General features: G+C 44.4%; 2 protein-coding genes and 1 long non-coding RNA gene across 9 annotated transcripts in view; 1 reads left to right on the top strand and 2 right to left on the bottom strand.

Annotated features, from left to right (window-relative positions):
• LOC135248595 (low affinity immunoglobulin gamma Fc region receptor II-like) overlaps window positions 1-19,082 on the bottom strand; it is a 35,205-nt gene extending 16,123 nt beyond the window's left edge. The window contains exon 1 of the mRNA XM_064323411.1: window positions 17,929-19,082. The gene's annotated coding sequence lies outside the window, so the exon portion shown is untranslated. The remainder of the gene's footprint in view (window positions 1-17,928) is intronic.
• LOC135248599 (uncharacterized) lies at window positions 17,977-19,907 on the top strand. Its single transcript, XR_010328458.1, has 2 exons — window positions 17,977-18,096; window positions 19,282-19,907. It is a non-coding gene; the product is annotated as an uncharacterized LOC135248599 (long non-coding RNA).
• LOC135248593 (Fc receptor-like protein 5) overlaps window positions 19,564-26,651 on the bottom strand; it is a 67,524-nt gene continuing 60,436 nt past the window's right edge. For 6 of the 7 annotated variants that reach the window (XM_064323408.1, XM_064323402.1, XM_064323405.1 and 3 more), the window contains 9 exons: window positions 24,918-25,016; window positions 24,002-24,082; window positions 23,078-23,149; window positions 22,849-22,935; window positions 21,608-21,676; window positions 21,323-21,406; window positions 20,654-20,722; window positions 20,360-20,455; window positions 19,564-20,147 (listed from right to left, as the gene is read on the bottom strand). In XM_064323408.1, the coding sequence (XP_064179478.1) occupies window positions 20,065-20,147; window positions 20,360-20,455; window positions 20,654-20,722; window positions 21,323-21,406; window positions 21,608-21,676; window positions 22,849-22,935; window positions 23,078-23,149; window positions 24,002-24,082; window positions 24,918-25,016 (740 nt within the window). In that variant the 3' untranslated portion in view covers window positions 19,564-20,064. Of the gene's footprint in view, window positions 20,148-20,359; window positions 20,456-20,653; window positions 20,723-21,322; window positions 21,407-21,607; window positions 21,677-22,848; window positions 22,936-23,077; window positions 23,150-24,001; window positions 24,083-24,917; window positions 25,017-25,297; window positions 25,574-26,651 lie in introns of all 7 variants that reach the window. The other variant, XM_064323403.1, reaches the window with a different exon arrangement.

The raw sequence follows: 26,651 nt of genomic DNA on the forward strand, positions 1-26,651 counted from the left end.
GAGCAGGAGTGTGGGACAGAGGGATAGAGGGAGGAGGAGGAGTGTGAGATAATGTGGAAAGAGAATCCGAGTGCGAAAGGGGGGTGGGGTGGGGCCGGCCGTGGTCGGGGTGGGAGGCCCGGTAACGTCCTCGGCTCCCTCCTTCCAAAAAGTCAGCAGCTTTCGCATGGCGACCCGAGTCCAGAGACCGAAGGCTATGGGGCTTCGCCCCGTCTTCTGTAAACAGCTCTGTCTGTCCCAGGGAGCCCTCGCCAGACACCCACTACAGCCACTTAAAGGCCGTCCCAGAACCAAAGCTTTAAATCCCACCCCCCACTTACAGGGGGCTTTGTATGAGCGGGATGGGGGGGATTGGGACTAGCCCTAAGGCATGGGGGGAGGAGGGGGGGGGGGGTGAAGGAGGGAATAATGCAGTGTGGGGATTTCACAGTGTTTGGTAAAGTAATGGATACCTTCTCCCTGCGTGCCTGTTCCAAACGAAGGCCAAAGACTCTCTCTCTCTCCAAGGGGATATGAGATGAATTTGTTTTATATTAGCTGTAATAAATCCCCCATTAAAAAACAGATCCAAACTGCCCTGAGAATTACAGGCTCTTATGATCTTCTTTTCCTTTCCAAATAAAAAAAAAAGAAATTGGGCAAGGTTTTCGACATCCGCATGAAGCAATGAGTTTGAGACAGCAAAAACACTTCACATGAAAAAAAAGAACTGATAACTACTTTTGAATATATTATGAATATATTTTTGAATATATAAAATTTCTTTGCTTCTCAACCAATTCTACTTTTGCCATCTTGTTCCTATGTTCTCCACCATGACTGAAAGACAAAATCATTTTTAAAAAATCAGATTTTCATGTTCTTTGATGCATTGTGTAAAAAGGTCAATTAAAACCATGTGTTTTCTGGGCTGAATTAACCCTTTGAAGAGCATTCTAGAACTAGGTTACCAGGATAACAGTGATTGTTACATCAGTGTTATAATGTCTAGTTAAAAACATTCTGATCACACGTGTGATCTTACGCCTTAAAGGGTTGAAACCAGCTGCTAAATTTGTAAAGAATCAGCACACAAGAGCCGCGTTTCCACCAAAATTACCCGGAACTTTCAGTCCCAGGAACTACTTTACCAGGAACTAAAAGGTTCCTTCAGCCAATGGTTGTCTGCGTTTCCACCGGGGTCTAAAGTACCGCGAAGATTAGGCAAATTAGCCCACTGACGTTGTCGTCGGTCCATCTGTCATATGATTTCTTCTGTAACCCCATACTACCACCGAAGTAGCCTACATTATTTTCTAATAACCGGGACAGCCCGGAGGGGTTTATTCCACTTATATACAACGGGTTACCAATGACTATATATGGTTACTTTTGTATTTATTGATTTTCATATCCTCTCAAACACATTCATTAACATGCACACGTTGTAAACAATTTGCTGTTTTATTACTTTCTCGTCGTCAATTCCATATAGGCTAATCGCAAAATGACAAGAATAGAACGAAAACTCGGACTTGCGTGAAAATGTAAATTAGTAGTGGTACAGCCACCGTTTGCTTTCCTTCGAAGTTACTGCTAGCCGAGCAGCGAAGTGTGCCCTCCAGATGCGAACCATGCACCATAAATGAGTCCATAGTCTTCCTGGTCTTTTCGTGGAATTGAAAAATGGCAGTAAAATTGAGTAAAATTACGGCAGTCTGAAAAAGCTAAAGGGAAGATTACTAGAATTAACCTGTTATTTTACCCGGATAAAAAGTGCGGAAGGTGATTTCCAGTTTGCTTGTACTGTATCACTAATGTTAATTATGCAGAACTACCGCATACCTCATACCTCACATAACTGTATCAAACGTTTTGAGTCAATTACAACGGGCTAAAAAAGAAAATCCGGAAGAAAATATTCAGCAACCGAATTAATCCGTTTGAATGTTTTGGTAGCCTACGTAATATGCTGTCACAGCACGAATGCTTAGCATTTTATAAAACGAATACTAAAGCAAGAAAAGAACAGAAGAGCACACGTTATAATTCCAAGACGTTGACAGGCTATAACCAAAAGTAGGCTACTGCGCCGCATAACATACAAGTTTGATTTGAAGTTATTATGAAAATAAATTGGTTTGCCGCTGCATATTTTCAAACATGGCGGAAAATAAATACAACACAAATGCTACGAGTACTCGACCAATCAGAAATGTTCAGCGCTGCAAGCTCCACCCAAAAGGTTCCTGTACTTTCGGAAAGTACTACCCCCCGAGCAGGAACGTTTTGGGGGGTAAAACAAAGCCCCCAGAACTAAATTTAGACCCTAGTTCCTGCGGTGGAAACGCACTGAGTTCCTCAAAAGGTTCCTAGTTCCGGGGTATAGTTCCTGCGGTGGAAACGCGGCTAAGAACAGACTCCCCAGAGTCCCCATGCCCACATTTTTTAAGTTCAGGGTGTAAAGAAGTCAGGATCAGCTGGACAGAGCGAGGTGAAGAAAGCGAGGTGCACCTCTGTCCCACGTACTTCTGTAATAAACTTTCAGGGTACCCCCCACTCCCACATAATGATCGACTAAAGAGTCCACAAATCTCCCTCCAAAGCAAAAAACTGCAGGCAAGGTGGCCCCCTGGGACGGCAGTTTAAGATCCCTGATTATACGCCAAACACACGTCAACCCGAAAGACTTTCAACAGTCAGCAGTCAACCGGTCACCTACTCAAGACACAGAGGCTTCCCCTGAATACATTGCAAATGAGGGGAAGTAAGTGGCACCTGATTTTGAGCCTCTGAAGTGCTTCCTGTGTGTGTGTGTGTGTGTGTGTGTTACCCCTTTGGAGAGGTTACTGGGAAGCTGGGGTGCCAGTTTAGCCTGGAATGCAGATGATTCAGGTCTCAATGACACAGAAGGAAGCTCTATCAGTGGGGACGCTAACGACGCCAGGGACCGCGGCACTTATTTCATTTTGTAAAAATCCTCTCTTTAAGAAGGACAGCCGAGGGTAGAGTGTTTACATCTGCGTTTGTGCGGGTGGGTGGAGAACAGCTGATAAGAAACAATTAATGTCTGCATTTCCGCTGAGCAACCCGCCATCACAGCTTTCAGCAGTAGCACTGATCCAGTGCTTCACCGTTCACAGCACAAACTCACGCTCATGCATGTGCGCGTGCAGACTCGCACACACACACACACACACACACACATTCTTATGAACAAACAGAATCACACACATCTTCTCACACACAGGCACATGTAAAAAGCCCTCAATGTCCAAAGCATCACCACAACCAAAGTAACTGATACTCCAGCCATCACCCCCCCCCCCCAATATAACCCTAATGACCCTCATCCCCCCTAAAACTAATAACACACAACCCCCACCACAACCCTAATAACCCTAACCCCCCACCAGGACCCAAATGACTAACACCCCCCGCTGGCACCCATATGACTAACACCCCCACAATCAACCGAATAATGCACACAGATGCCCACAAACCTACTAGCCCCCACCTCATGCGAACTGGCAAATGCCCTCCACAACAAAACAAGCAACACAGTACTGCCCTATCACCACAACCCTAAATACTTATGACCCCTCCATGACCCTAATGACTTCTGACCCCGTAACAGCCCTAATAACCAACACCCCCAACACAACCTAAAACCACTAACATTTCAAGCACATCCAAAATAACTAACACTCAAACCAGCCGAAATACTACCCCCAACACAACCCAAAACCACTAACAATTTAAACACATCCAAAATAACTAACACACCCCAAACCAGTCCAAATACTACCCCCCAAAACAACCCAAAGCCACTAACATTTCAAACACATCCCAAAGAACTAACAAACCCCAAAAAAGACCAAATACCACCCCCGCCCCCCGCAACACAACCTAAAGCCAGTAACATTTCAAACACATCCCAAATAACTACCACACCCTAAACCAGAAGTGTGTTCAAGTTCAGCGAACAAGGCGAACGTTTGCAAACTATTTCAAACTTTTTTCCGTTAGCTTTGTGTTCGCCGCGAACGTTTGCAAACATAAGCGAACGGTCTGAAAAGGTAGTTTGCAGAGAACAAAAATGGACGCTGGACTGAGGGAAATGTTCCCAGATGGGTATTTCAATTGAAGATGCCGTTAAGTGTGATCATTTTTTTCAATAATGTTATTGCTAACGCTAGCCAATGTTATTATTGTTCGCTAACTAGCTATTGTTTTTTATCATCGACGATCACAGAAGCGGCTGTGAGTACAAATGCCCTCGTCGCCATGTCTGTTTACGTTTAATGCAAACAATTTGGAATGTTCGTAAAAAGCCGTTCAAATTGAACTGTTCAAAGAAAACATGTTTGCCACGAACATTCGCCTCGTGCTGACTTCGCCCCGAAACCTGTAACCATTCCTCAAAAAAACAGTATCCAACAATCAAGCTATTCTCCCCAACTTTGCATTAGCATCTGCCACACTAACGGACAGTTTTCTCCAACAATCAGCCCTGTCCACCCCCCCCCGCACACCCCAACCACTTCCGTTTCACCTCTGTGCTATTCCCAGCAATCGGAAGTCTCCCCTCCCAAAGGAACACCCCCGCCCACCCTCGGACCGTTAAGATTACCAGTCAAATGAAACCAAATTCCACAGATTATCTTTGAGGTTATTTCTGGCCTCGGGCGGCCAGTTCTCCGCGCGCGCTTCCCCGGTCAGAACACGCCAACACGGCTTCAGCAGGGAACACCGAGACAGAGTCTTGGAATGTCTTTCTTTTTTGCATTTAGCGACCCACATCACGGCTGCAGGAAAAATAAGAACCCATCTCTACAGAAGTAGGCTGGGGTTAAATAACTGTTTAAAATATTCTTTAGTGGCTGGGACCTTTTTCAGATACCACTAAGATCCCTGGCACATTTCAACTAAACTTAAGTTGCTAAGGTCCCGCATTTTTAGCATATAGGCAAAGCAACAAATCGCAAAGCACAGGATCCACCCAATTGTCTTTGGGCTGAATATCGAGAGGCGCACAAACACCCTGACCCCCACCCAAGAGGGTCTATCTGAAAAAAGAAAACCCAGTCCCCCCTTCCCCCAAAGCCTGACCTCCTTCACCAGAGAGAGAGCTCTTCTGTCACAAGATGGGGAAAACCCTGCCCCCTCCCACCCCTGCCCCTTCTCCGAATCCTAACACTAACCCTCCGTACCAGAGGGGACGCTCTAGCGCCGTACGATAAGAGAAACCCTGTGGCTGCAGACAGTTACAGGGGCGAGCCGGCTGCAGTTGGCACTGAAAAGCAAGCCAAAAAGGCACGTGACCTCTCCTCTGTGGAGAGACACTTACTTACACTCATTTACAGATAGAAGGCAGGACTAGCAGGACACCCAAAGAGGGCAAGTGCATCTCAGCAACCCGTGTTCTGGCTGGCCCAGGAAACACAGGCCTGACGCTGGGCGTCACACACACGCCGGAATACGCCATTAGACCCAATCAAATTCATTATCCTGAGTCCCGCGGGAACACCCAACAGCAGGCAGTGGAGGGAGCAGGGGTTCGAAAGGAAAGAGGACTCCGATTCCTTACCAGACCGCTGCAGCCGCGGAGCCCATTTCAGTCACTGCCTCTCTTTCTTTTTTCCGTCTCTTGAAATTTTTCCTGTTTGTTTCACATAACAGGCAGCCAGTGGACGGGGTAGAAAAGGGAGAATTCCTGTGTGAAATGCTGAGAAAGAGGACAGGAAGAGATGCAGACACTGAACAGGAAGACCCAAAGAGACCGCAGAGGTAGAAACACAAACACAAAGAGACAGAGAAAGAAAGAGAGAGAAAGAGAGCAAGAGAGAGAACAAGACCGAGTGAGAGAGTGAGACAAAAAGAGACAGAGAAAAAGAAATAGTTTTGTCCTGACTCATGTATCAGTCAAAACGATTGCAAATTCATACACATCAGTTGGACACTGGTGAATGGTCATAGTCTCTCATAAAACAGCCTGTTAGTCCATTCAATCATCACGCTGAAAGATTCTTGGGACTGGGTTGTACTCTGAAAAAACAGAGAGTTACAAACAAAATCCATAACGCTGACACAACAACCCCTCAGGACACCTGGTGTAGTCCACCCCATCCCCCCACCCCCCGCACCACACACCCTACCCCAGCCCCCACATCACACCCCCTACACCATCCACCCCACACCCCCCTGCACCATACATAGGCTACATTTCCCAAATCCTGCCAGAAAAGCTACCTGCACTGCCTCTGCTGCAAGGCTACCATCCTTCAGTTTCCATGACCTTCAAACCCTAAAAGCGCCTCATTCCAAACCCTGAGCTCCAGGACCGGCAGGGAGACGGGACAACCTCAACACAGGTAACTGCCAGGGAAACGCCTACCTGCTTGGTAGACACTTCCAAAATCCAACCATGAACCACCGCTCACCGAACACACTGAACATACAGTGCTGAGAGACAGTCTATGACAGTGTGACCAAACGGAGAGGGAAACAGACTGATTCACCTCAACAAAGCTTCTGACTGGTGCAAGGGGGAGGGGTGGAGGGGACTGTCTGGGGAGGCTGTGCTGCAGACTACACCCCTCTAGATTTAGACTCAAAGAGCATCAACGTGCTCACAGCCAGCCAACTCTCTGACCACAGGCAAACTACTCCACTTCTGAGAGGGTCTGAGAGTGTCCCACCTCAAGCCTGCTCCGACCCTCCCAAAAACCAATTTCCCCTCGTGACCCACACGTGAATGAGCATGAAGCTGTGCTGTTCGGCGAGAAAAAACGCCAGACCGCCAGAGGACCGACCAATCAGGAGCAGCACCGAGACAGGAAACATAGAGGACCCACCAATCCAGAGCAGAATTTCTGGTCCTCCTAGATTTTCCATTATTTTTGGAATTCAACTTTTTTTTGTTATTAACAAACCAAAACAAAGGAAAATAAAGGCCAATCAAAAATGGCCCCACCTTAACAAAAATAAAGTGATACATCAGCAAAATGTTGATAGAAATTCTGACGAGGCAGAGGACAAATTTTAACAGAGATGATTGCTCTGATAAAACGGTTCAAACAGCAGAACTGAGTACAATTTCCAAAGCAAAGCTGGCATGCGTGTATGATGAAAACCACCATCTTATTGCATCACCACACGCAATTATACCATGCCGGCAAACTGTCCGTGAGGCCTGGAAAGGCAGGCAGGAATGGATTCTCAGGGAAAGCTGCTCTGCAAAGCGACCCTGTCCGAGCGGGGGAAAGAACAGCGCGTTCGTTGCCAACAGGATGACGAAGCCAAGCAGCTGCCCAGATGGGCCGAAAGTTATCCTCCATCAGTCCAAACAGTTCTAACATCTGTAGCTTGGCACTCATGTAAAGTCAGATCTGCTGCAGTCTGATACTAATGTAAAATCAGATCTGCTGTAGATACGAATGTAAAATCAGATCTGTTGTTTGATAGTAATGTAAAATGCCTATACTATTACCATTCAAACACTGCAAACAACATCTCAGATTAAAAGTCTGATGCTCTACTGACTGAGCGATCCGGGGCATGCCCAGCTAGAGTCTGATCACCCAGCTGGAGTCTGATACTAGTGTAAAATCTGATCGGCTGGAGTCTGATACTAATGTAAAATCAGATTGGCTACAGTCAGATACAAAATGTAAAATCAGATCTGCTGGAGTCTGATACTATCAGGACCTGTAAAATCCGATAAGCTGGAGTCTGATACTAATGTAAAATCAGATCTGCTGGAGTCTGATACTAATGAAAAATCAGATCTGCAGTAGTCTGATATTAATGTAAAATCAGATCTGCTGGAGGCTGATACTAGTGTAAAATCAGTTCTGTAGTAGTCTGATACTAATGTAAAATCTGATACTAATGTAAAATCAGATCTGTTGGAGTCTGATACTAATGTAAAATCATATCTGCAGTAGTCTGATACTAATGTAAAATCAGATCTGCAGTAGTCTGATACTAATGTAAAATCTGATACTAATGTAAAATCAGATCTGCAGTAGTCTGATAATAATGTAAAATCTGATACTAATGTAAAATCAGATCTGCAGTAGTCTGATACTAATGTAAAATCAGATCTGCTGGAGTCTGATACTAACGTAAAATCAGATCTGCAGTAGTCTGATACTAATGTAAAATCTGATACAAATGTAAAATCAGATCTGCAGTAGTCTGATACTAATGTTGTCATGGTCCTGTGTTCTTGTCTGCGTTTCCCCTGTTGGGCCGCCAGATGGCGGCACTTCTGTTTTGTGTCCTGCTCCCCCTGTGTTAATTGTATGATTGTTTTCAATTGTCTCATTATTGGTTCTTGATTGTCTCTGACCCTCATTCCGCAGGGGCTACTGCCGCCTGCTAAACCAAGGTTTCGGGCTTTGCTTGCGCCTCGAGCCCCGGGGGGGCCCCCGGAGCCACCTCGAGCCCCAGGGGGGCCTCCGCAGCCGCCTCAAGTCCCAGGGGCCTCCGGAGCCGTCCAGAGCCCCGGAGAGGACACCTGCCTTGCCCCCTAGTGTTCGTGCTCCACCTGGCGTTCATGCTCCGCTTGGTGTTCGTGCTTCCCCTAGTGTTCTCACGCCCCCCAGTGTCCGTTCTTCCCCTAGTGTTCTCGCTCCCCCTAGTGTTCACACCTTGCCCCCTGGCGTTCGTGCTTCCCCTGGCGTTCGTGCTCCCCCTGGCGTTCGTGCTTCCCCTAGTGTTCTCACGCCCCCCAGTGTCCGTTCTTCCCCTAGTGTTCTCGCTCCCCCTAGTGTTCACACCTTGCCCCCTGGCATTCATGCTTCCCCTGGCGTTCGTGCTTCCCCTGGCGTTCGTGCTTCCCCTGGCGTTCGTGCTCCCCCTGGCGTTCGTGCTTCCCCTAGTGTTCTCACGCCCCCCAGTGTCCATTTTCCCCCTAGTGTTCTCGCTCCCCCTAGTGTTCTCACGCCCCCCAGTGTCCGTTCTTCCCCTAGTGTTTTCGCACCCCCTAGTGTGTCCAAGCCATCACTGCCCCTACCCAATGCCCCGAGACCTCGCCCTATCTATGTTCACCACCGTGTGTCTGCCTGTGCACCTGCCCCCTTGTCCATTTGTCTGCCCGCCTGTTTGTCTGCCTGTCTGCCCGCCTGTTTGTCAGCCAGTATGTTGGCCTGTCTGTCTGCTCCCCAGGCCGTAAGCTCGACGGCCAATGTGTTCTCCCGCCTGTCTGCCTGTCTGTCTGCGTGTCAATCCGCATGTTTCTTGTCTTGTCAGTCCTTGTGCCAGTTTTTGGGTTCCCCCCTCTCCTTCCCTGTCTGTCCCTTTGTGTTTCTGTCGGTGTCGCAGTATGCCTCCCCGCCTGCTTGTCCCTTTGTTTGTCCTTTTAGGTCTCACCGTGTCTGTGCCCCAGTCCTGAGTCCCGTCCAGGTTTCTGTCGTGTCTGTGCCTAGTCCTGTGTGTGTGTGTGTGTGTTTTTCATGTAGGGTCGTGGTGTTGTCCGTTCCTGTCTAACGTCCAGTCCAGTGTTCTGTCTCGTCTTGTTCCAGTCCGGTGTTCTGTCTAGTCATGTCTAGTCCGGTGTGTCTACCTTGCCCCAGTCTAGTTCCTGTCCAGCCCCGAGTTCCTCTCCAGCCCCGAGTTCCTCTCCAGCCCCGAGTTCCGTTCCTGCCCAGTCCAGCCCCGAGTCTTGTTCTTGTCTTGTTCCTGTCCTGCCCAGTCCAGCCCTGAGTCTTGTCCTGTCCTGTCCAGTCCAGTCCTGTTCCTGCCCCAGTCCTGAGTCCAGTCCAGTCCTGTTCCCCCATCAGAGTCCGGTCCAGAGTCTTGTTCCTGTGTTCTGTCCCTGTTCTTGTCTTGTCCAGTCCTGAGTCCTGTCTCCAGCCCCCACCCTCTGTTGACTCCCTCCCCGGGTCGGCCTCCTGGGACGTCAGGAGCCGTCCCTTGGGGACGTCATGGTCCTGTGTTCTTGTCTGCGTTTCCCCTGTTGGGCCGCCAGATGGCGGCACTTCTGTTTTGTGTCCTGCTCCCCCTGTGTTAATTGTATGATTGTTTTCAATTGTCTCATTATTGGTTCTTTATTGTCTCGTTTTCCCTTCCCTCTCAGTGGCCTGATTGTTCATGGTGCCCTCCTGTGTCTCGTCAGTGTCTGTTCTATTTAAGTTTCCCCCTCCCTTGACTCAGGTGCTGGTTCCTTGTGGTTATGTCAGATTGTTTGTGCGTAAGCCTCTGCCCCATGTGTTCCTGCCCATGTCTTGGTTTTCTAGTGTTTTTTGGAGTTTCTGCATTTCCTTTGTTCCTGTGTTGGTTTCCTACGTATGTTTGCGCCGACCGTATGTACCTGCCTGTGTTTGTGACCTGTTTGTGTTTGTTCGACTTACTTGTACTCTGTCCTGCCTGTGTTTTTGAGTTCCTGTTGTTTCATTAGATATTGTTTGTGTTTGTTCCCGACATCTGTTTGTTTCACCATATCTACCTGCCTGTGTTTTGTTTGACCTTTCCTTGTGCTCTGCCTTCCCGTGTTCTGCCCTGTCCGTGTTCTGCCCTGCCCGTGTTTGTGAGTTCCACTTGTTTTCTGTTTTATTTCGATATTTTTTGAGTTTGTTTTGGCCTTCGTGCCCTTGTCTGTTCCCTGGTTGTTTGCCCTTTTTGTTAGTAAAATCTTTGTTAATTTTCCCTTTTGAGTTTGTGTTTTTTTTCCCCTCTGCGTTTGGGTCCCCCCTACCCGTACCGTGACAAATGTAAAATCAGACCTGCTGGAGTCTGATACTAATGTAAAATCAGATGCAAATGTAAAATCAGATCTGCTGGAGTCTGATACTAATGTAAAATCTGATGCAAATGTAAAATCAGATCTGCTGGAGTCTGATACTAACGTAAAATCTGATCTTCTGGAGTCTAATACTAATGAAAAATCGTATATGCTGTAGGCTGATACTAATGTAAAATCAGATCTGCAGTAGTCTGATACTAATGTAAAATCAGACCTGCTGGAGTCTGATACTAACGTAAAATCAGATCTGCTGGAGTCTGATACTAATGAAAAATCGTATATGCTGTAGGCTGATACTAATGTTGAATCAGGTCTACTAATTTACATATAATTGCACCTTCACTAATTTAGAACCATGCTGGAAACTGGTGTTTTCCAGTTATTGGCTGCCACTAGCTCAACTATACATGCATTCTATATGTGCAAGTATGTACTTAATCCCAAAATAAAAATTCAGATCCACAGCAGAGCTGTCTTCTGTGTACATTGCCAATAATATGCACCCAGGCTGTCGCTGGACGGTAGCGCTGCAGATTAGCATCAGCCGTGCGCCGAGTTGGGAGAGGGTTACAGGAAAGGGTGCTCCACCTCACGCCTCCCAGGAGACCTAAATCAGTCCTGCCATTTCCTCTGGCCCCGCCCCGCCCGTCAGCCCGCCAGCGAGAGGGACACAGCCTGGCTACGCTAGCCTGTTAAACCCTCTACATTAAACACCACAGCCCTCAGAGTTCTCCCCAAACTCAAGAAATTATAACTGCTGTTTTTTGTTGTTGTTGGTTTGTTTGTTTTTACATTTGAGAAAAGAGAGCGAGAAAGAGAAAGAAAGAGACAAACAGAGAGAGACAGAGAAAGAGATATTTAGATTTTTAAAACCCCTTTTATTGAGACATTGTTCCAACACAAAAAATATAGGACTTCATTAAAAAGAGAGGGGGGAGAGATTGTCTGTGAGACAGTGAAAAAAAGAAAAAAGAAAGAGTGTGAGAGAAAACCATGTTTCTTTGTCTCTTGAATTTTATACACTCATTTTTACATTTACTTTTGGCACAGCTGGCCATCCAAAATCACACAAGGAATTTGCTGATACACCCGTTACACACCGACAGTCACAGTTCACACACCAGGCCTCTCACTGGGAATATACACACATACAGACACACACACACACACTCACAGACACACACACACACACACATACACACTCACAGACACACATTAACAGACACACACACACACACAGTCAGAACAGGACCTGTTGTGAAACCAGCAGCTGAGTGCAGATCTTTCCACAGCAGATGGAAGCTTCGAAGCTCCGGAGGAGAGAGGGAGGGGAGAGGGAGGAGAGAGAGAGGGGAGAGGGAGGGGACGGAGGGGTCTGGCCATTCTCCAGACGGACGGACGGTGCCTCATTCCCCACCCCAAACTGAGCCTGTCAGGGTGACTCAGGGACGCTCTGCAGAGCCCCCTTAAACCCCCCCACTGTGACTCACACCAGGTGACGCTCTCTCTCCAGGCATTCCAGTCTCTCCCGTGGGAATCCTTTTCTTTTTCTGTTATTGAATGGATGGAAAATAACACGCTGCCCCACCCTGCCCTGGTCCACCTCCCACTGCCCACTTCTACCAAATCAACACATTTCAGACTGCTGCCCCATTTTATTTAAAGGGGTAGTTCACCAAAAAAAAATGCATTCATGGGTTATGATATTATGAACATTCATACCTCAAGGTATGTTTTTTGTTCTGTCACTGACCGCTCCCTTGTTTTTTTTTCAGATTTGACTGGTCCATCCAAAAAGAATTCCAAAGTGAATGGGGGTCTAATGACCAAGATGAGCCAGCCACTATTTTGCTTTGAAATCTCTTCAAAATACCAGAAAAAATTAATAACATGTGAGAATGAGCGACTCCTCTGCCTTGGGCCGGTCATGGGACACTGACCTGCACTAGGCCTCGCGCGCTTGGGATAATTTCTCTTTCTTTGAACAGAGGATCCAGAATATGGCCCACTTACGCTGATGGTGACGAACTGCCCCTCGCGCAACCAATGCTGTTGTCTCACTCAAGCCAGATGGGGGCATTTATCTTATAGCTCTTTCCTGCTGAATCAATCCTGGCTTTAGTCACAGTCTCAATAATAATAATAATAATAATAATAATAATAATAATAATATAATATAATAATAATACATTTCAGCTAAGAGCAGCAGCATAGGACTTGCAACCCAAAGGTCACAGGTTCAATTACCATGGTCCTTGTACCCTCAAGCCCCAAATTGGATGCTTGTGCTTTCTGATGTCACCATATTGAAACATGGAATCATATTCCTTTCATTGGCTTCCCAGGGCATCTGACAGAAGTTACTGAAGTACATGGCAGTGGGTCAAAGTCAAATATCAAAAAATCTTTTTTTAAAAAAGCCTCTTTAAAACGATCAAATAGTTCATGTACAAGTGGCTAACCTACAAAATTGACCCCAATGCCACCAACAAGGAAAAGACTGAGGTGAGGAAGACTGTGGGGGTGGGATCATCCGGGGGGGTGTTGGTGATCAGCCTTCACCCCTGCTGAGGAGCTTGTGCTGCAGCACAGTGCCAACAGGCCGCTGGTGGAGGGCATCCCTGGGGGCACCTGCGCTGACCCGGTGGCTGGGTGCTGCAGCTCCTGTATTATCGGAAGGTGACCATGCAGTTCATACTTTTGTAAGTTGTTCTAATGACCTTTGGTATGCACTTATTGTACATTGCCTTGGATAAACGTGTCTGCCAAATAAATGTAATGTAATGTAATGTTTCATTAACTCTACTAAAAAACCCTTTTGGAATTTCCCCTAGGCTAATTCAACCCCCCCACCACCACTACCACCACCACCACCCCCTGGGAACAATACCGCCTAAATTGTGAACTTGCTTCATTAAAACCGAAAATCTGTGGTTCATCCCCAAAATGTCAACAATCTAATCGGGTTAACTTAGTTAGCCACGCATGTGAAACAGGGCCTTCAAATGCTCCATGAAATATCCAGCTGTGCAAATTGATTGTATGTAATGGATGTAAGCTGTGTAAATCTCTCTATAGGAGAGTTTCTGCAAATGTATAATATGCAATTGTACATTTGAGAAGCAACCTTCAAACAAGGAGAAAAGCAGCTCAAAGTACTTCACACTGGAAAAAAACAGACAATTTGTTTACTATAAGGGTGAAATTAACACAAAATCAAATAATAAAACAGAAACAGAGGGTAAATTAACCTTTCTATCGAAGTCATCTTAAATAAGTGAGTTGTCCACCGAGACTAGCCAAAGGTGAAGCTTCTCTTACATTTTGTGACAAACTCATTGTGCTGCACTTGATGCATGCCATCAGAGTGAATAAATGCTATGTCTCTGTAATTTAAACTGCCCAGAACAGACTCCGCCCAGTATGTCTGCTGTCACGGCAACGCCCTGAAAATCTGCCAATCTCGGAGGTGACCGCCTTGCCACCCGCCCTGAAGAACTCTGCCAAGGTCTCGGTAGAAGTGACGCATGCTCAGATCTCCCCAGCCATGCAGCCTCTCAAGCAGCATGTCTCTGTCAGAATGCATAGCTCAGATCTCCCGCAGCGCTCCTTCTCAAAGCAGCGATGGCTCGGTCAACTGCCGATGAGCGGGGTTACAGTATGTGAACAGCGGCTCGCTGGCTTTGACCAATCATTGTGTGACGCTGTGGTGAGCCAGGTCTTTCGATTTGTCCAAAAAAGTCCCTGATTGACAGTTCTTTTTAGCTCCACCCAATGAGGAAGAGTGACTCTTCCATCACTAGTGTAATGTAGTGTAACAGTAATGCTGTTTTAAATGCTTTAAGAATAATAATACTTTCCTAGTTGTTTATTGTTTTTTTCTGGTTTGTTTGTTTCTCCACAGTTTTCAACTTTGCAAATGCCGGCCCTCGAATGTGTGGCCCTCAAAAGTGTCATCGGCCATGCCCACACGAGGAGCCAATCAGAGGAGAGGCGCATCTCTAACCGAGGGCCCCGCTAATGAAACCTCTCAGAGTCCAGGATCAGTTTACTCCAGCACCTAGCCTAACCTCATCCATTATGACCTAAAAGACAAGACCGATCCCAGATCAGTGGAATTGCTCTAAAAATGTTTCATGAATAAGGGCCTGAGGGTAGTTGCAATCCTGTGGATGTCTGGCATCCTGCGGGGAGGAACTAGCCCAGCGGTAAGCTAGGGAACCGCAGTCAAATTAAACCCACCCTGCTCCTGGCAGGGCAAAGCCATCAGGGTGCCTTGTTCCCTGCATTCCCGCTCCTACCCAGCTATGAGCAGTGGGGGCATGGAATTTTGAGGTGGCAACGTCTACACCACCGATCAAATGAACATATGATGCTAATGTAGCACAGATGCTACATGTCTGCTAGCCAGCTGCAAGCCTAGTCCAGCCTAAAAAATGTAACCCGTCCACACAGAAGTGTGTTGCCTGTCTATTCGTCATTACAACTCACCAAATCTACCACCTATAAAAAGACAAGTAATACACACTTAAATAAAGGGCTATGATGATGCAACCTGTTTATTTATTATTTATAAGTTTTTTGCATGAAAGCAGGTAAGCTAGAAAAGAAAAGAAAAAAACAGCTACGTACACCATCTCAGCCAGACCCCATATGTCAGTGATTGATTGCAGCAGTCGGTGATGAAATAGGGGTAAGACTGCTGTGATGTCACTTTATAGAAAAAAAGAGAAGAGCTCCACCAATCATGAAAGGCATGCTGATAACACCCAACAGTACAACCTTGATGGTGATTGGTCGATCATTTCTGGCTACACTTCCAAGAATTCCTGCAGGAATTAACAGGAAGGTGCCAGAAAGTATTGACCAATCACCATCACTGTTGTTCTGTCGGTTGCTACTGATGTACTTTATGATTGAAAGAGCCTGTCTCATGTTTTGTTGTATGAGTACAGTGACATCACAAACAATTTACCCTGGAAGTGAATCTGGAGGATGATGTTGTCCTGTGTGGACAAGAGCAAATGAGAATGCTCCCCATCTCTGTACTTTATGTTTTAAAGTATGTTTTTATATTGCAAGTTGTAGCAAAGGCAGCCTGGTATATCCCAGAGACAGAGAGAATGAGAAAGAGACTTTTGATATCTTTTTTTGATAACCATATCCCCTACACATACAAATCAATAAATGAACCCCCCGTCCTAGCCCCTCCACCCACCCCCCCACCCATAACCATAACACACCAATAATCCACAAGACGAACCAGGTTGCTCCAAACTAATACAAATTGACAGTTCCCTGCCCCTGATCACACCAAACATTCTGAAATAGATCTAGGTCATTCACAAAACTATAAAAATCATACTTTGCCCAAATGTGCGCAGAGACTAGTCCCCTAAACATCAAACCCGGACCCACAAGCCCACAACTCTCTGAGAAAAACAGAGAGAGCGAGAGATTGAGAAAGAGAAATAAAACTGATCTGTCACTACTAAAAGAGGCACCACATTCCCTGTACTACCTGTGCAATGCCTGTGCCCTAATATAGTCACAGCACAGTTCTTGTGCCCCAACACAGTGAAGAATACCACATAGCTCCATTGGGAATGACAAACAAACCTGCCTGTTGCTCTATCAACAGACGCATGGTCCATAAATTTCTTGCCAACCATTTTCCTACCATTTCCGGGCACAAAACAATGCCTATCCAACAGTTTGAAACATATAATTCATGTGCATTTTAATGTGAGTCTCAGTGTATTAGCACACGAGGGGGGAAAAACACAAACAAACCACATTATAGCACCAACATATCCATGCACCTGTGTGCATCAGATTGATAATAGACACTACACACATTATAAAATATATTTCATTATAAATGCTAAAAGTTATTTAGACAAAGGTTACACATACATAATTGTATAGATGATGTTGATTTTAAAAAATGCTATGTGAGCTATGTTCTTTCTATATTTAAAGCTTATTCGATATTTTAAACATATGTACATTTAATTTTTTTCAGTGATTGAAAAATAGGCTACACGTGCAGAGTGTAATAATAAACTAATAAGCTCTGCAAGTGTTTAGCTAATTCTATCTTCCCCTAAATCAGACAAAAACAGCACTGCTTGTGTGGTAGCCTAATTGTTTTTTAAGTATAATTACAGCCCCGTATCATATAGACCTGTGTATTCACATCTCACTAGAAACAGCCATTGTTTTCTGGATGCCTTCATTGTTGTTTCCCCGTCTGCAGCAACAGATAATTATTTTCGGAACATTTAATCAACGTCAAGGGTTTCAAATTTGATCACCCGTTGTGTAACCTAATTGGAATATGCGTCACAAAAAAACATCGCAAATCGGGAACATCTGTAAATAATGGTGACTCAGAAAAGAAACAGACCCACCCTCTCCCCTGTGTTGGGAATCATAAAATTGGAAGGGAAAAAAACGATTTTTTCCATGGTCATCGTCAGAACAGCTTCAGGTTGCAATCAAGAGTTTGCTTCTTGAGCACAGACATATTCCGGCCAATGAATATAAACATAGCCTATTGCTGTTCCGTAGGGATACTGTTAGTGACGCTCAAAACATTTTTTCTTTAATACAGATATGAATTGCCAACTGTACTCGAATAAGATATTATATTTCATTGTTTGTTATATGGCGTGACACGTGGAAGAACCGTTATCCCAGCGAACCGAAAAGATATTTCCTTTCTCGTCGTTACGGGAAACCACTGAACATCGTTCAATATGAGTTTTTTAGCCTACTGCGATAGTCGACAACGGTAACCGTCGGCAGATTTACTGCTAAACCCATCACCCGTATTGTGCGTATCCTTTCTTGTTTCCCACCGTTGCACTCGGTCAGAGATATCACAGGGCAGTTCCCAAAACGAATTTCTCGCTGGGATACCAAAACACAAGTTACACCACCACACGTGGACGCATGTAAACAAAGGGAAGCAGGTCGGAGAATTGAGATATCCGTGCTGAATGGGGAGCAAACGAAAAGGAAACGGATACCGTTAGATCTGTGCCACCCGTCGCCGGGAATTAGCCGCGAGTGGATGGGAAAAATTTCGATTCATTTATCATCAGAATTCGAAGAGCAATTCATTACTCCGTTTATTTTAATATTTCAACTCAAACCGACTTTGAAGTTAGAAAGAGATTCCCAGATGCCCTTACCTCGCCTTTCGCTGAGCCTCCGTCATTGCCGACCACTCACTCGATGGCTACTCGCTTGCTCACTGACAGGGACACAAAAACAGAGCCGTAACCCAGCTCTAAGCCCCCTCCTCTTCTTCTCTTAAAGGGCCACCCGCGCTTCAGTCCATCCGTCACAAAGTCTTCGCGGTAAGGTAAAAATGAAAAGATAGCAAACGGATGAATAAATAAGTAGCCTAAGTAAGGAAGTAAATAAATGTTTCTGCATGGCGTTTGTCCTGTCACTGAGCAGCTGGCTCGCAAACAAGATGACCTTATCGCGGTAGCCTATCATCAGATTTAAATTTGTGACTTTTGATGTAGAATGGAAATACGGCTTTTTGGAATACCTGTAAAATACGTTTCTTTTCCAAGGATGCAGTTTCAGTTATGACCCGGGTATGCTTAGCAGCTGTTAATAACGTTTGTATTTTCATTGAACCCCCCCACCAAGATATAAAAAATACAAATTCAGTAACGCTATTGCAGGACTTTCATAAAAGTTAAACTGTAGCCTACACCTTCTTGGATTTCATTTCCTGTTTCCCAAATTCAAAGAAACTCGTAGGCCTATTGTCACAATGACACAGTAAATCACCACATAGCCTACACTAGCTGAGGCACGTCATTGCTGTGGCGGGATAAAACATCAACGCAGCTGGCTAAAACAGGCTGCCGTCACCTGATTATCCAGGTCAGGCGCTGTTGTGGTGGAAATTTGTGATTGCTTCGGATTAACAGGGAATGGATGGTTAGATGAACAGGACATGGGTGGATGGATGTATGGATAGTGATAGCATAAGAAGGGAAGACCAAGGGACGGTTTCGTATTGTTATATGTTTATGAACGTTTGCAATTAGCGCTCTCTGCAGGCGGACTGTGTAGAGTCCCTTGCACTCAAGTGGGGTTTGGCCGATCCATGCTTGGCCGGGCGAAGCAGCACTCCTGTCCGTCCATGCCTGGCACCAGCACTGTCAGGATGTCATGCCAGTCCGCGGAGCACGTCACCGTGCTGGAATTCTGTGTTCTATCCGGATGAATCACGCCGCCAGCCCAAAGAACCCCAGAGATTTTCTGAGTTCAGTGTAAAGCGTATCTGTGACAGCGTCTCTGCGTAAAGTGCTTTACAATTGCGGAAAAATGCAAGGCGATGCAAGCTTTCCTCTAGGAATGGGTTGACTTATTCATTTTATTTTCTCTTACCCAAATTTTCTCTTGGTTCTGGAAACCTCTGCATAGGTGTGTTTGTGCATTTTTTTCTGTTTTCTCGTTTAGTTAGTGACATTGCGGAAAAGCACACACTCTCCGCTAAAACACATGATTCTTCTTTGCAGGCCGCCAGGAGTCAGAGAACAACTTTTACCGGGGTTGTGCATGCAGGCTGTAGTCACCCAGTTGGCCAGAAGGGGTCACTGGTGAGCACCGAGACGCTCCTAGAACGGGGATGTGATTTACTCATTTATTTTGGTTCATTGAGGTATCTAATGCTTTTGCGTTGCATCGTATCTGTAATCTCTCTTTTTTCAAGCATTAACATCTGCGATTGTTCAACTGAAAGCCTTTTTTCATATTTTTATTTATGTCTATCTAGAATCATCTTTAAAGTAGTCTTGAAATAATTTGATTTACTGTTTTCAGCATTTTTAATTAAAAGAAACCATATAACCCCTTCAGGATTCACTTTCAGATAATACTGAAGTACATCTATTACAGGTCTATAGGTAAATAAAATACCGTGAAAGCAGATGCATGTTGAAATAAGGAGCAGATAATTCTTCTGTGTTGAATAAAGATCCAGACCCATATTCATAAAGTATCATGTAGTGGGAGCACTGATCTAAGACCATGTTTCCACTGTCAAAATCCTAATCTTATCCACTATAAACTAAAAGTCAAAAGCAGTCCTATTATGGCATATTTCATTAATCTGAACCTAAGCTTTGATACAATATTTTATAGTCAGTAAAAAATAAAGTAAAAACACATTCAGCAATATTTGAAATGGGGAGGGGAAAATACTGATCTGTACTGTGCTGTACTGATCCTCAAGGTCAGGCATCTATACGAGAATGCAGCGCTTTATAACCAGCATGAAGTAAAACCTGGTCTGGAGGAAACTATAAAGGCGGAGGATCAGGGAGCCAGTGTTGCTCTCTTTGTCCAGTCCTGACTGTGGAATACAGCACGTCTGCGTCGCCATCTGCAGGGGGAGGCAGAGAGCTGAGATCAAACCTGTAGCGCAGCATAGAGAATGATTTTGCTTGTGTCTACTTTCAAGATGAGGCTTTAAGGGTTCAGTGTTAATTCAACCACAACGCGTGTATTTCAGTCCACGGGGGGATTAAAATGTGCTCTTGTCAATGTACAATGTTTATTTTTCTGTGACACAGGTAAAGTCAGTATCAATCTTACTCGCAGTGTTCTTCTCCTTCTTCTTCTTCTTCTTCTTCTTCTTCTGGTCCTCCAAGGCCAGGGTTGAATAAACAACATCATTACCACCTTCAGCTTCTTGGACATTTGAGATTGAGAGAGAAAGTGAGAGAGAGAATGACAGACAGAGAGAGAGACAGATACAGAGAGAGAAAGAGAGAAATGAGCATTTATGCCTTCATGAATACACTTTAAAAATCACAAAAAATAATTTCATAGCATATAAGCTACAATACACTATTTTTAGGTTCACAGAACAAGTAGACAATCTCTCACCATCTGTGTTCTTCTTCATCCTCTTCTGGTTCACAGTTGAGTAAACCACATCCTCACAACCTCCAGCTTCTGTGAAATTTATCAAGCGAGTAAAAGAGACAGGCATTTAACTTGCAAATTTGAATTATTCATTACTCATACATCAAAGAAGGTCTGTATGTGGATTCCCACACAGTGCATTCTACTGTCACAGTATATTAACACAGTGCATTAACACAGTACATTAACACAGTGCATTAACATAGCGCATTAACACAGTACATTAACACAGTGCATTTACACAGTACATTAACGCAGTACATTAACACAGTGCATTCACACAGTACATTAACACAGTACATTAACACAGTGCATTCACACAGTACATTAACACAATACATTGAGTGTAAGTCTCTGTATAAGAGTGACTGCTAAATGCCTGCAATGCAATGTAAAATGTGCACTGTGATTTGACTTAAGGCCAGCCATTTTGCTGTATGCTGGTGACAATTGGTACCCTATGGGAGACTGATAGATTCCAATAATTTCAGTACTGAATTGAGGAGACCTGACTGATTCACCCCTTCTGGTTGTCAGCTATATGGTCTGTAATTTGCTGTGAATACATTATTCTTTTTTAAAATATAGTTTATTTTTCTGTGATACAGGGAAAGTCAGTGTTAATCTTACTCTCAGGGTTCTTCTCCTTCTTCTTCTTCTTCTGGTCCTCCAAGGCCAGGGTTGAATAAACAACATCATTACCGCCTTCAGCTTCTTGGACATTTGAGATTGAGAGAGAAAGATAGAGAGAGAATGACAGACAAAGAGAGAGACAGATACAGAGAGAGAAAGAGAGAAATGAGCATTTATGCCTTCATGAATACACTTTCAAAATCACAAAAAAAAATTTCATAGCATATAAGCTACAATACACTATTTTTACGTTCACAGAACAAGTAGACAATCTTCTCTCACCATCTGTGTTCTTCTTCATCCTCTTCTGGTTCACAGTTGAGTAAACCACATCCTCACAACCTCTAGCTTCTGTAAAAATTATCAAGCGAGTAAAAGAGAAAGGTATTTAACTTGCAAATTTGAATTATTAATTACTCATACATCAACGAAGGTCTGTATGTGGATTCCCACACAGTGCATTCTACTGTCACAGTATGTTAACACAGTGCATTAACACAGTACATTAATACAGTGCATTAACATAGCGCATTAACACAGTACATTAACACAGTGCATTTACACAGTACATTAACGCAGTACATTAACACAGTGCATTCACACAGTACAATAACACAGTGCATTCACACAGTACATTAACACAGTGCATTAACAGAGTACATTAACACAGTGCATTAACAGAGTACATTAACACAGTGCATTCACACAGTACATTAACACAGTGCATTCACACAGTACATTAACACAGTGCATTCACACAATACATTGAGTGTAAGTCTCTGTATAAGAGTGACTGCTAAATGCCTGTAATGTAAAGTAATTAACAGGCATTCAGTAGCCTCTCTTACGCAGAGCAGTTTTTTCTGTTTAATCCCTTTGTACAGCTGGATAATTTCACTAAAGTTCAAGCACCTTGCACAAGCTGGGAGTCGAAACCACAGCCTTTCAACTGAAAGCCTGTCACATCAGTTTGTAGGATATCTGGTTCAGTTGTATACCCAGTGCTTGTTAATCGAATGCAGTGAGCATTCCCTGTACTGTCTGATATCTCTAGTGACTGTTGAATGTCGTAAATCACAGAGCATCTGCTTCATGGGCGTTGGGGTGGGGTGTTTTACAGCAGAAACGTGAACGTAAGACTGAGCAGCCTGCAGCCAGTGATCTGTCTCTTTTATTCAAACGTAACAAAGCCCAGTTCCTTAAAATTTGTACCTCACTGCCACCAAAAAAATTAATAAAAATGCCATTGCATTACATTCAGGCCATTTGGAGGATGCTCTTTGGTAGAATGACTTAACTCAATTTACCCACAACTGGCATTTTACTGATGCAACTCAGATTAATTAGTTTGCACGAGGGCATAGCTCAAACCTACAACCACAGAGTCATAAGGTCAGTGTCTTACACATTACGCTACCCTGCCGGCCCTATGCAGGCAAAATCAATCCTCCAGGGATAACACCATGAAAACCTGTTCTTTTACATTTAACATTACAGGCATTTAGCAGGTGCCTTGTTCTTACTCTGAGTGTTCTTCTCCTTCCGCTTCTTTTTCTTCTGGTCCTCCAAGGCCACGATTGAGTAAACGACATTGTCACAACCTTCAGCTTCTTGGACGTCAGAGATTGAGATAGAGAGAGAGAGAGAGAATGCACTGATAAAATGTAAAACAATATATGCATTTCATAGGAATATAAGCTAAAAATGCATTATTCTGTTTTCAATAAGCAGAGAGATAAAATAAGGTTTTACTGGGGGTGTTCTTCGACTTCTGGTCTTGCAGGCCCAGAACTGAGCAAACCACATCCTCATGGCCTCCAGCTTCTGAGAAAGCAATCGAGCGAATGAGGAAGAGCAAAGTTTTATCTTTGACACATTCAGTAACACAAGTAAATATATATTTTTGTTGTTGACAGAACTGGAGTTCCTCAGTTGAAACACCTAATTCAAGGGCGTAGCAGACATGAACAATTTGAGAATCGAACCTGTAGCCTTTGGGTTACAGGGCGAGTGCTCAAACCATTAAACTAGCCTGCCGGCCACATTGTGTCACAGACGCTAAACCAATTGTGGTCTTCAAAACAAAGCCAAATGAGCCCAAATGTGTAGATATTACTTTAATTATGAAACTATGGGAGGATTTAAACACATTTTAAATTCAATGATCGAGAGATTGGCAGGAGTGAAAGCCAGCATGCATAAAGGGGCTTCAGAACCCAGAGAAAGTGAAAATCTTTTACCGATTTAACTCATGCCTGTCAGAGAGAAAAGACTGCATCTGTGCCCCACACTCAAACCAATGGCATTATTATTTAATGAGTGACTGTGATTTCTAATGCTTGAAAATGCAAATATATTCTTGTCCCCTGCAATTCTTCTCCACTTCATTCAGATGCAACAATTCCAGGACGCTTGAATAACAGCAACGCAATTCTGTATTTTTTAGAACTAACTTCTAATGCTGTAGCAATAAATCGATATCCCAGTGTAAAACGCATTCTTCATTCTTGTTATCAAGAGAATGCCCAACATTCAGCATGTATCAGATATTTTATATATTTATTATTCCTGTGAGGATCTGAGGCGATTTTTAAGTATTTTCACTCGTGTACTGGTCTCTAAGTGTGTCTCCCTGTTCTCACAGAGCAGCAGGTCTAGGGCAGAGCGATGACTCACCTTTCCTTTTCTTCTTCTGATTGGTCACATTGGCCTGAGAATACAGGGGCTCACAGCTGGGTCCAGCAGCCTGGCTCAAACCTGAAAGGGAAGAGAGGAAGAGAGAAGAGGGGAGAGAAGAGGAGATGAGAGGAGAGAAGAGAAGAGAAGAGAAGAAGAGAAGTAGAGAGGGGAGAGGAGAGAAGAGAGAAAAGAAGAGAAGAGAGAAAAAGCAGAGAGATGTATTGGGGGAGAGAGATAAAGAGTGGAACACATTCAGGCACTCTGACTGACTGTTACAGGTGCCCAGATTTTCACATGGTAAACTCCATTGCTCTGGACAGGGAATGAGAGACAGTGCTTTCACTAATGCCCCCCTCAGTGAAAAAGGACAGAATCACCATCCATAAAGAAACTGACTTGTTGCCTGATCCACAGGGTAGGGGTGGGTCCCTACAGCTGCACTGGCCTGGTGATGTCACATGGGCCTGAGAGCAGGCACAAGAGTCAGAGCCTGGTAATGAATAGGGAAGAGAGGATAAGGTACAGAGAGAGTGGAAGAGCAATATGATAGTTGGAGGACGAGAAAGAGAGAAGGATTGAAAGGAAGGGGTGGGAAGAAGTCAGTAGGCACATGACTTACTTGAGCGGGACAGCGGATGTATTGGAAGGAGAAGAGTAGGACACCAGAGACAGTCAGAGTTACAGAGATGAACCTGTTTGTTCGGGTGAGCTAATGAAAAACTGGGTGGTTCTCGGGCACAGCGTGTCACAGCCAGATGTAAGCAGGCAAGCACTGTGGGGACTGTATGTATTTGAAGATACATCAAAAATAAACCTGTCTGTATGTATGTACTGTACAAACACACACATTGTAGGCACAGATTAATGAACAAATTCAGCTGAAAAGTTCAGTTAGGCAGCATGACAATCTCACCTTTGTTCCTGCGGTGTTTCTGGAAGAGAATGAAAATCAGGGCTAAAACAATCAGACAGAATCCAACTCCAAGTGCGATGGGCAGAATCAATGTTGGGTCTAATTAACGAGAAAAAGAAGCGATAATGTCCTGTAACTCTGCCTCTTCTCTGTCAGTCTGTCAGTGCTGGCGAAGAATGTTTGCATTTTTAGCATATGACTATTCCCCCCGCCCCCACAACCACTCATGCACGCATGCACACACCAAAAACACATATATGGTATTGACAGTATAAATTTATTAAACAGCATAAACCTGTATACACTACCTTGCTGTTCAATTAAAGTTGTAGGATATGACACAAGACTTCCTTAATGACACCACTGAATAGCTCAATTACCTGCAACAGTCAGAGTGATGGAGTCGCTGAGCTGTGATGTCACATTTCTCCCCTCCAGCCTCCCCTCACACCAGTACTGCACCTGGCGAGACCCAGCAGCCCCAGTGATGTTTACACTGTACTCTTTAGAGAGAGATGTGGCTGTCTGGTTATGGTCTCTGTACCAGAAATGTGTCCAGTTGCTGTAGGAGTCCACCTCACACCTCAGTGTGACGGTCTCTCCATTGTACAGTGGGCGCCATTTTGGCTCTACTGTCAGGGAGGCATTAGGCAGGGCTGTGGAAAGGAGACAGACTGGGTCACAGTTTTGACTGAGGAGGAAACAATTGTGTATGAAATGCAAGGGAAAAAGAACCATGTCAGAAAGAATAATTATTTTTGAATCAATAGGAGGTCCTGCGTAATATTTCATAAAATATAAATATTTGAAGCATAACTTCAAAAGTAAATTATATATGTGAAATCATTCACAGAATATTTTTATTCTCTATAGTGTGAGCATAAATTGAATATCATTGAAATTATGATAATTATACAAAGCCTCTAGCACTGCTGAGTTCATTAGAATCCCAATTCATATCTGAAATTTACAGAGAGTGGTGCAATAAACAAAAAAGCCAGTGAGTGGCAGTTCTGTGGGTGAAAACACCTTATTAATAAGAGCGTTGGAGTAGAATGGGCAGACTCATTCAAGCTAGCAGAAAGGCCACAAATGGTAAAATAACAGCTATTTACAACAGTGCTGCGCAGAAGGACATCTCTGAATACACAACCAAAAACTAAACAATTGAAGAATGGATAAATGTCTGGTCTGACAAATCTCACTTTCTGCAACAACACATACGTAGATGGTAGGGTCTGAATTTGGCAAAACAGGATGAATCCATACTACATAAAAATCCCATCCTTCTTTGTGTCAGCAGTAACAGCTGTTAGTGGTAGTATAATGGTGTGTTTTTGTGACACACATTAAGCCCCTTAATACCAACTGAGCATCAGTTGAGTGCCAGAACATAATTAAGCATTGTAGCAGACCATGTGCACCCCTTTATGACCACAGTCTACCATTTATCAAGTAGATACTTCCAGCAGGTAATGCGCCATGTCACAAAGCACACGTCACCTGCAGCTGGTTCCACAAACAAGACAGCGACTTCATTTTACTCCAATGACCTGCACAGTCCCCAGATCTGAATCCAATAGAGCATGTGACATATCCAAATTGAAAGCGTACCTGAGACTCACCTACAGTCAGAGTGATGGAGTCACTGTGCTGTGATGTCACTTTTCTCCCCTCCAGCCTCCCCTCACACCAGTACTGCCCCTGGTCAGACCCAGCAGCACCAGGGATCGT

Source organism: Anguilla rostrata, chromosome 2, assembly GCF_018555375.3.
Source record: "Anguilla rostrata isolate EN2019 chromosome 2, ASM1855537v3, whole genome shotgun sequence".
Classification (NCBI taxonomy): Eukaryota; Metazoa; Chordata; class Actinopteri; order Anguilliformes; family Anguillidae; genus Anguilla; species Anguilla rostrata.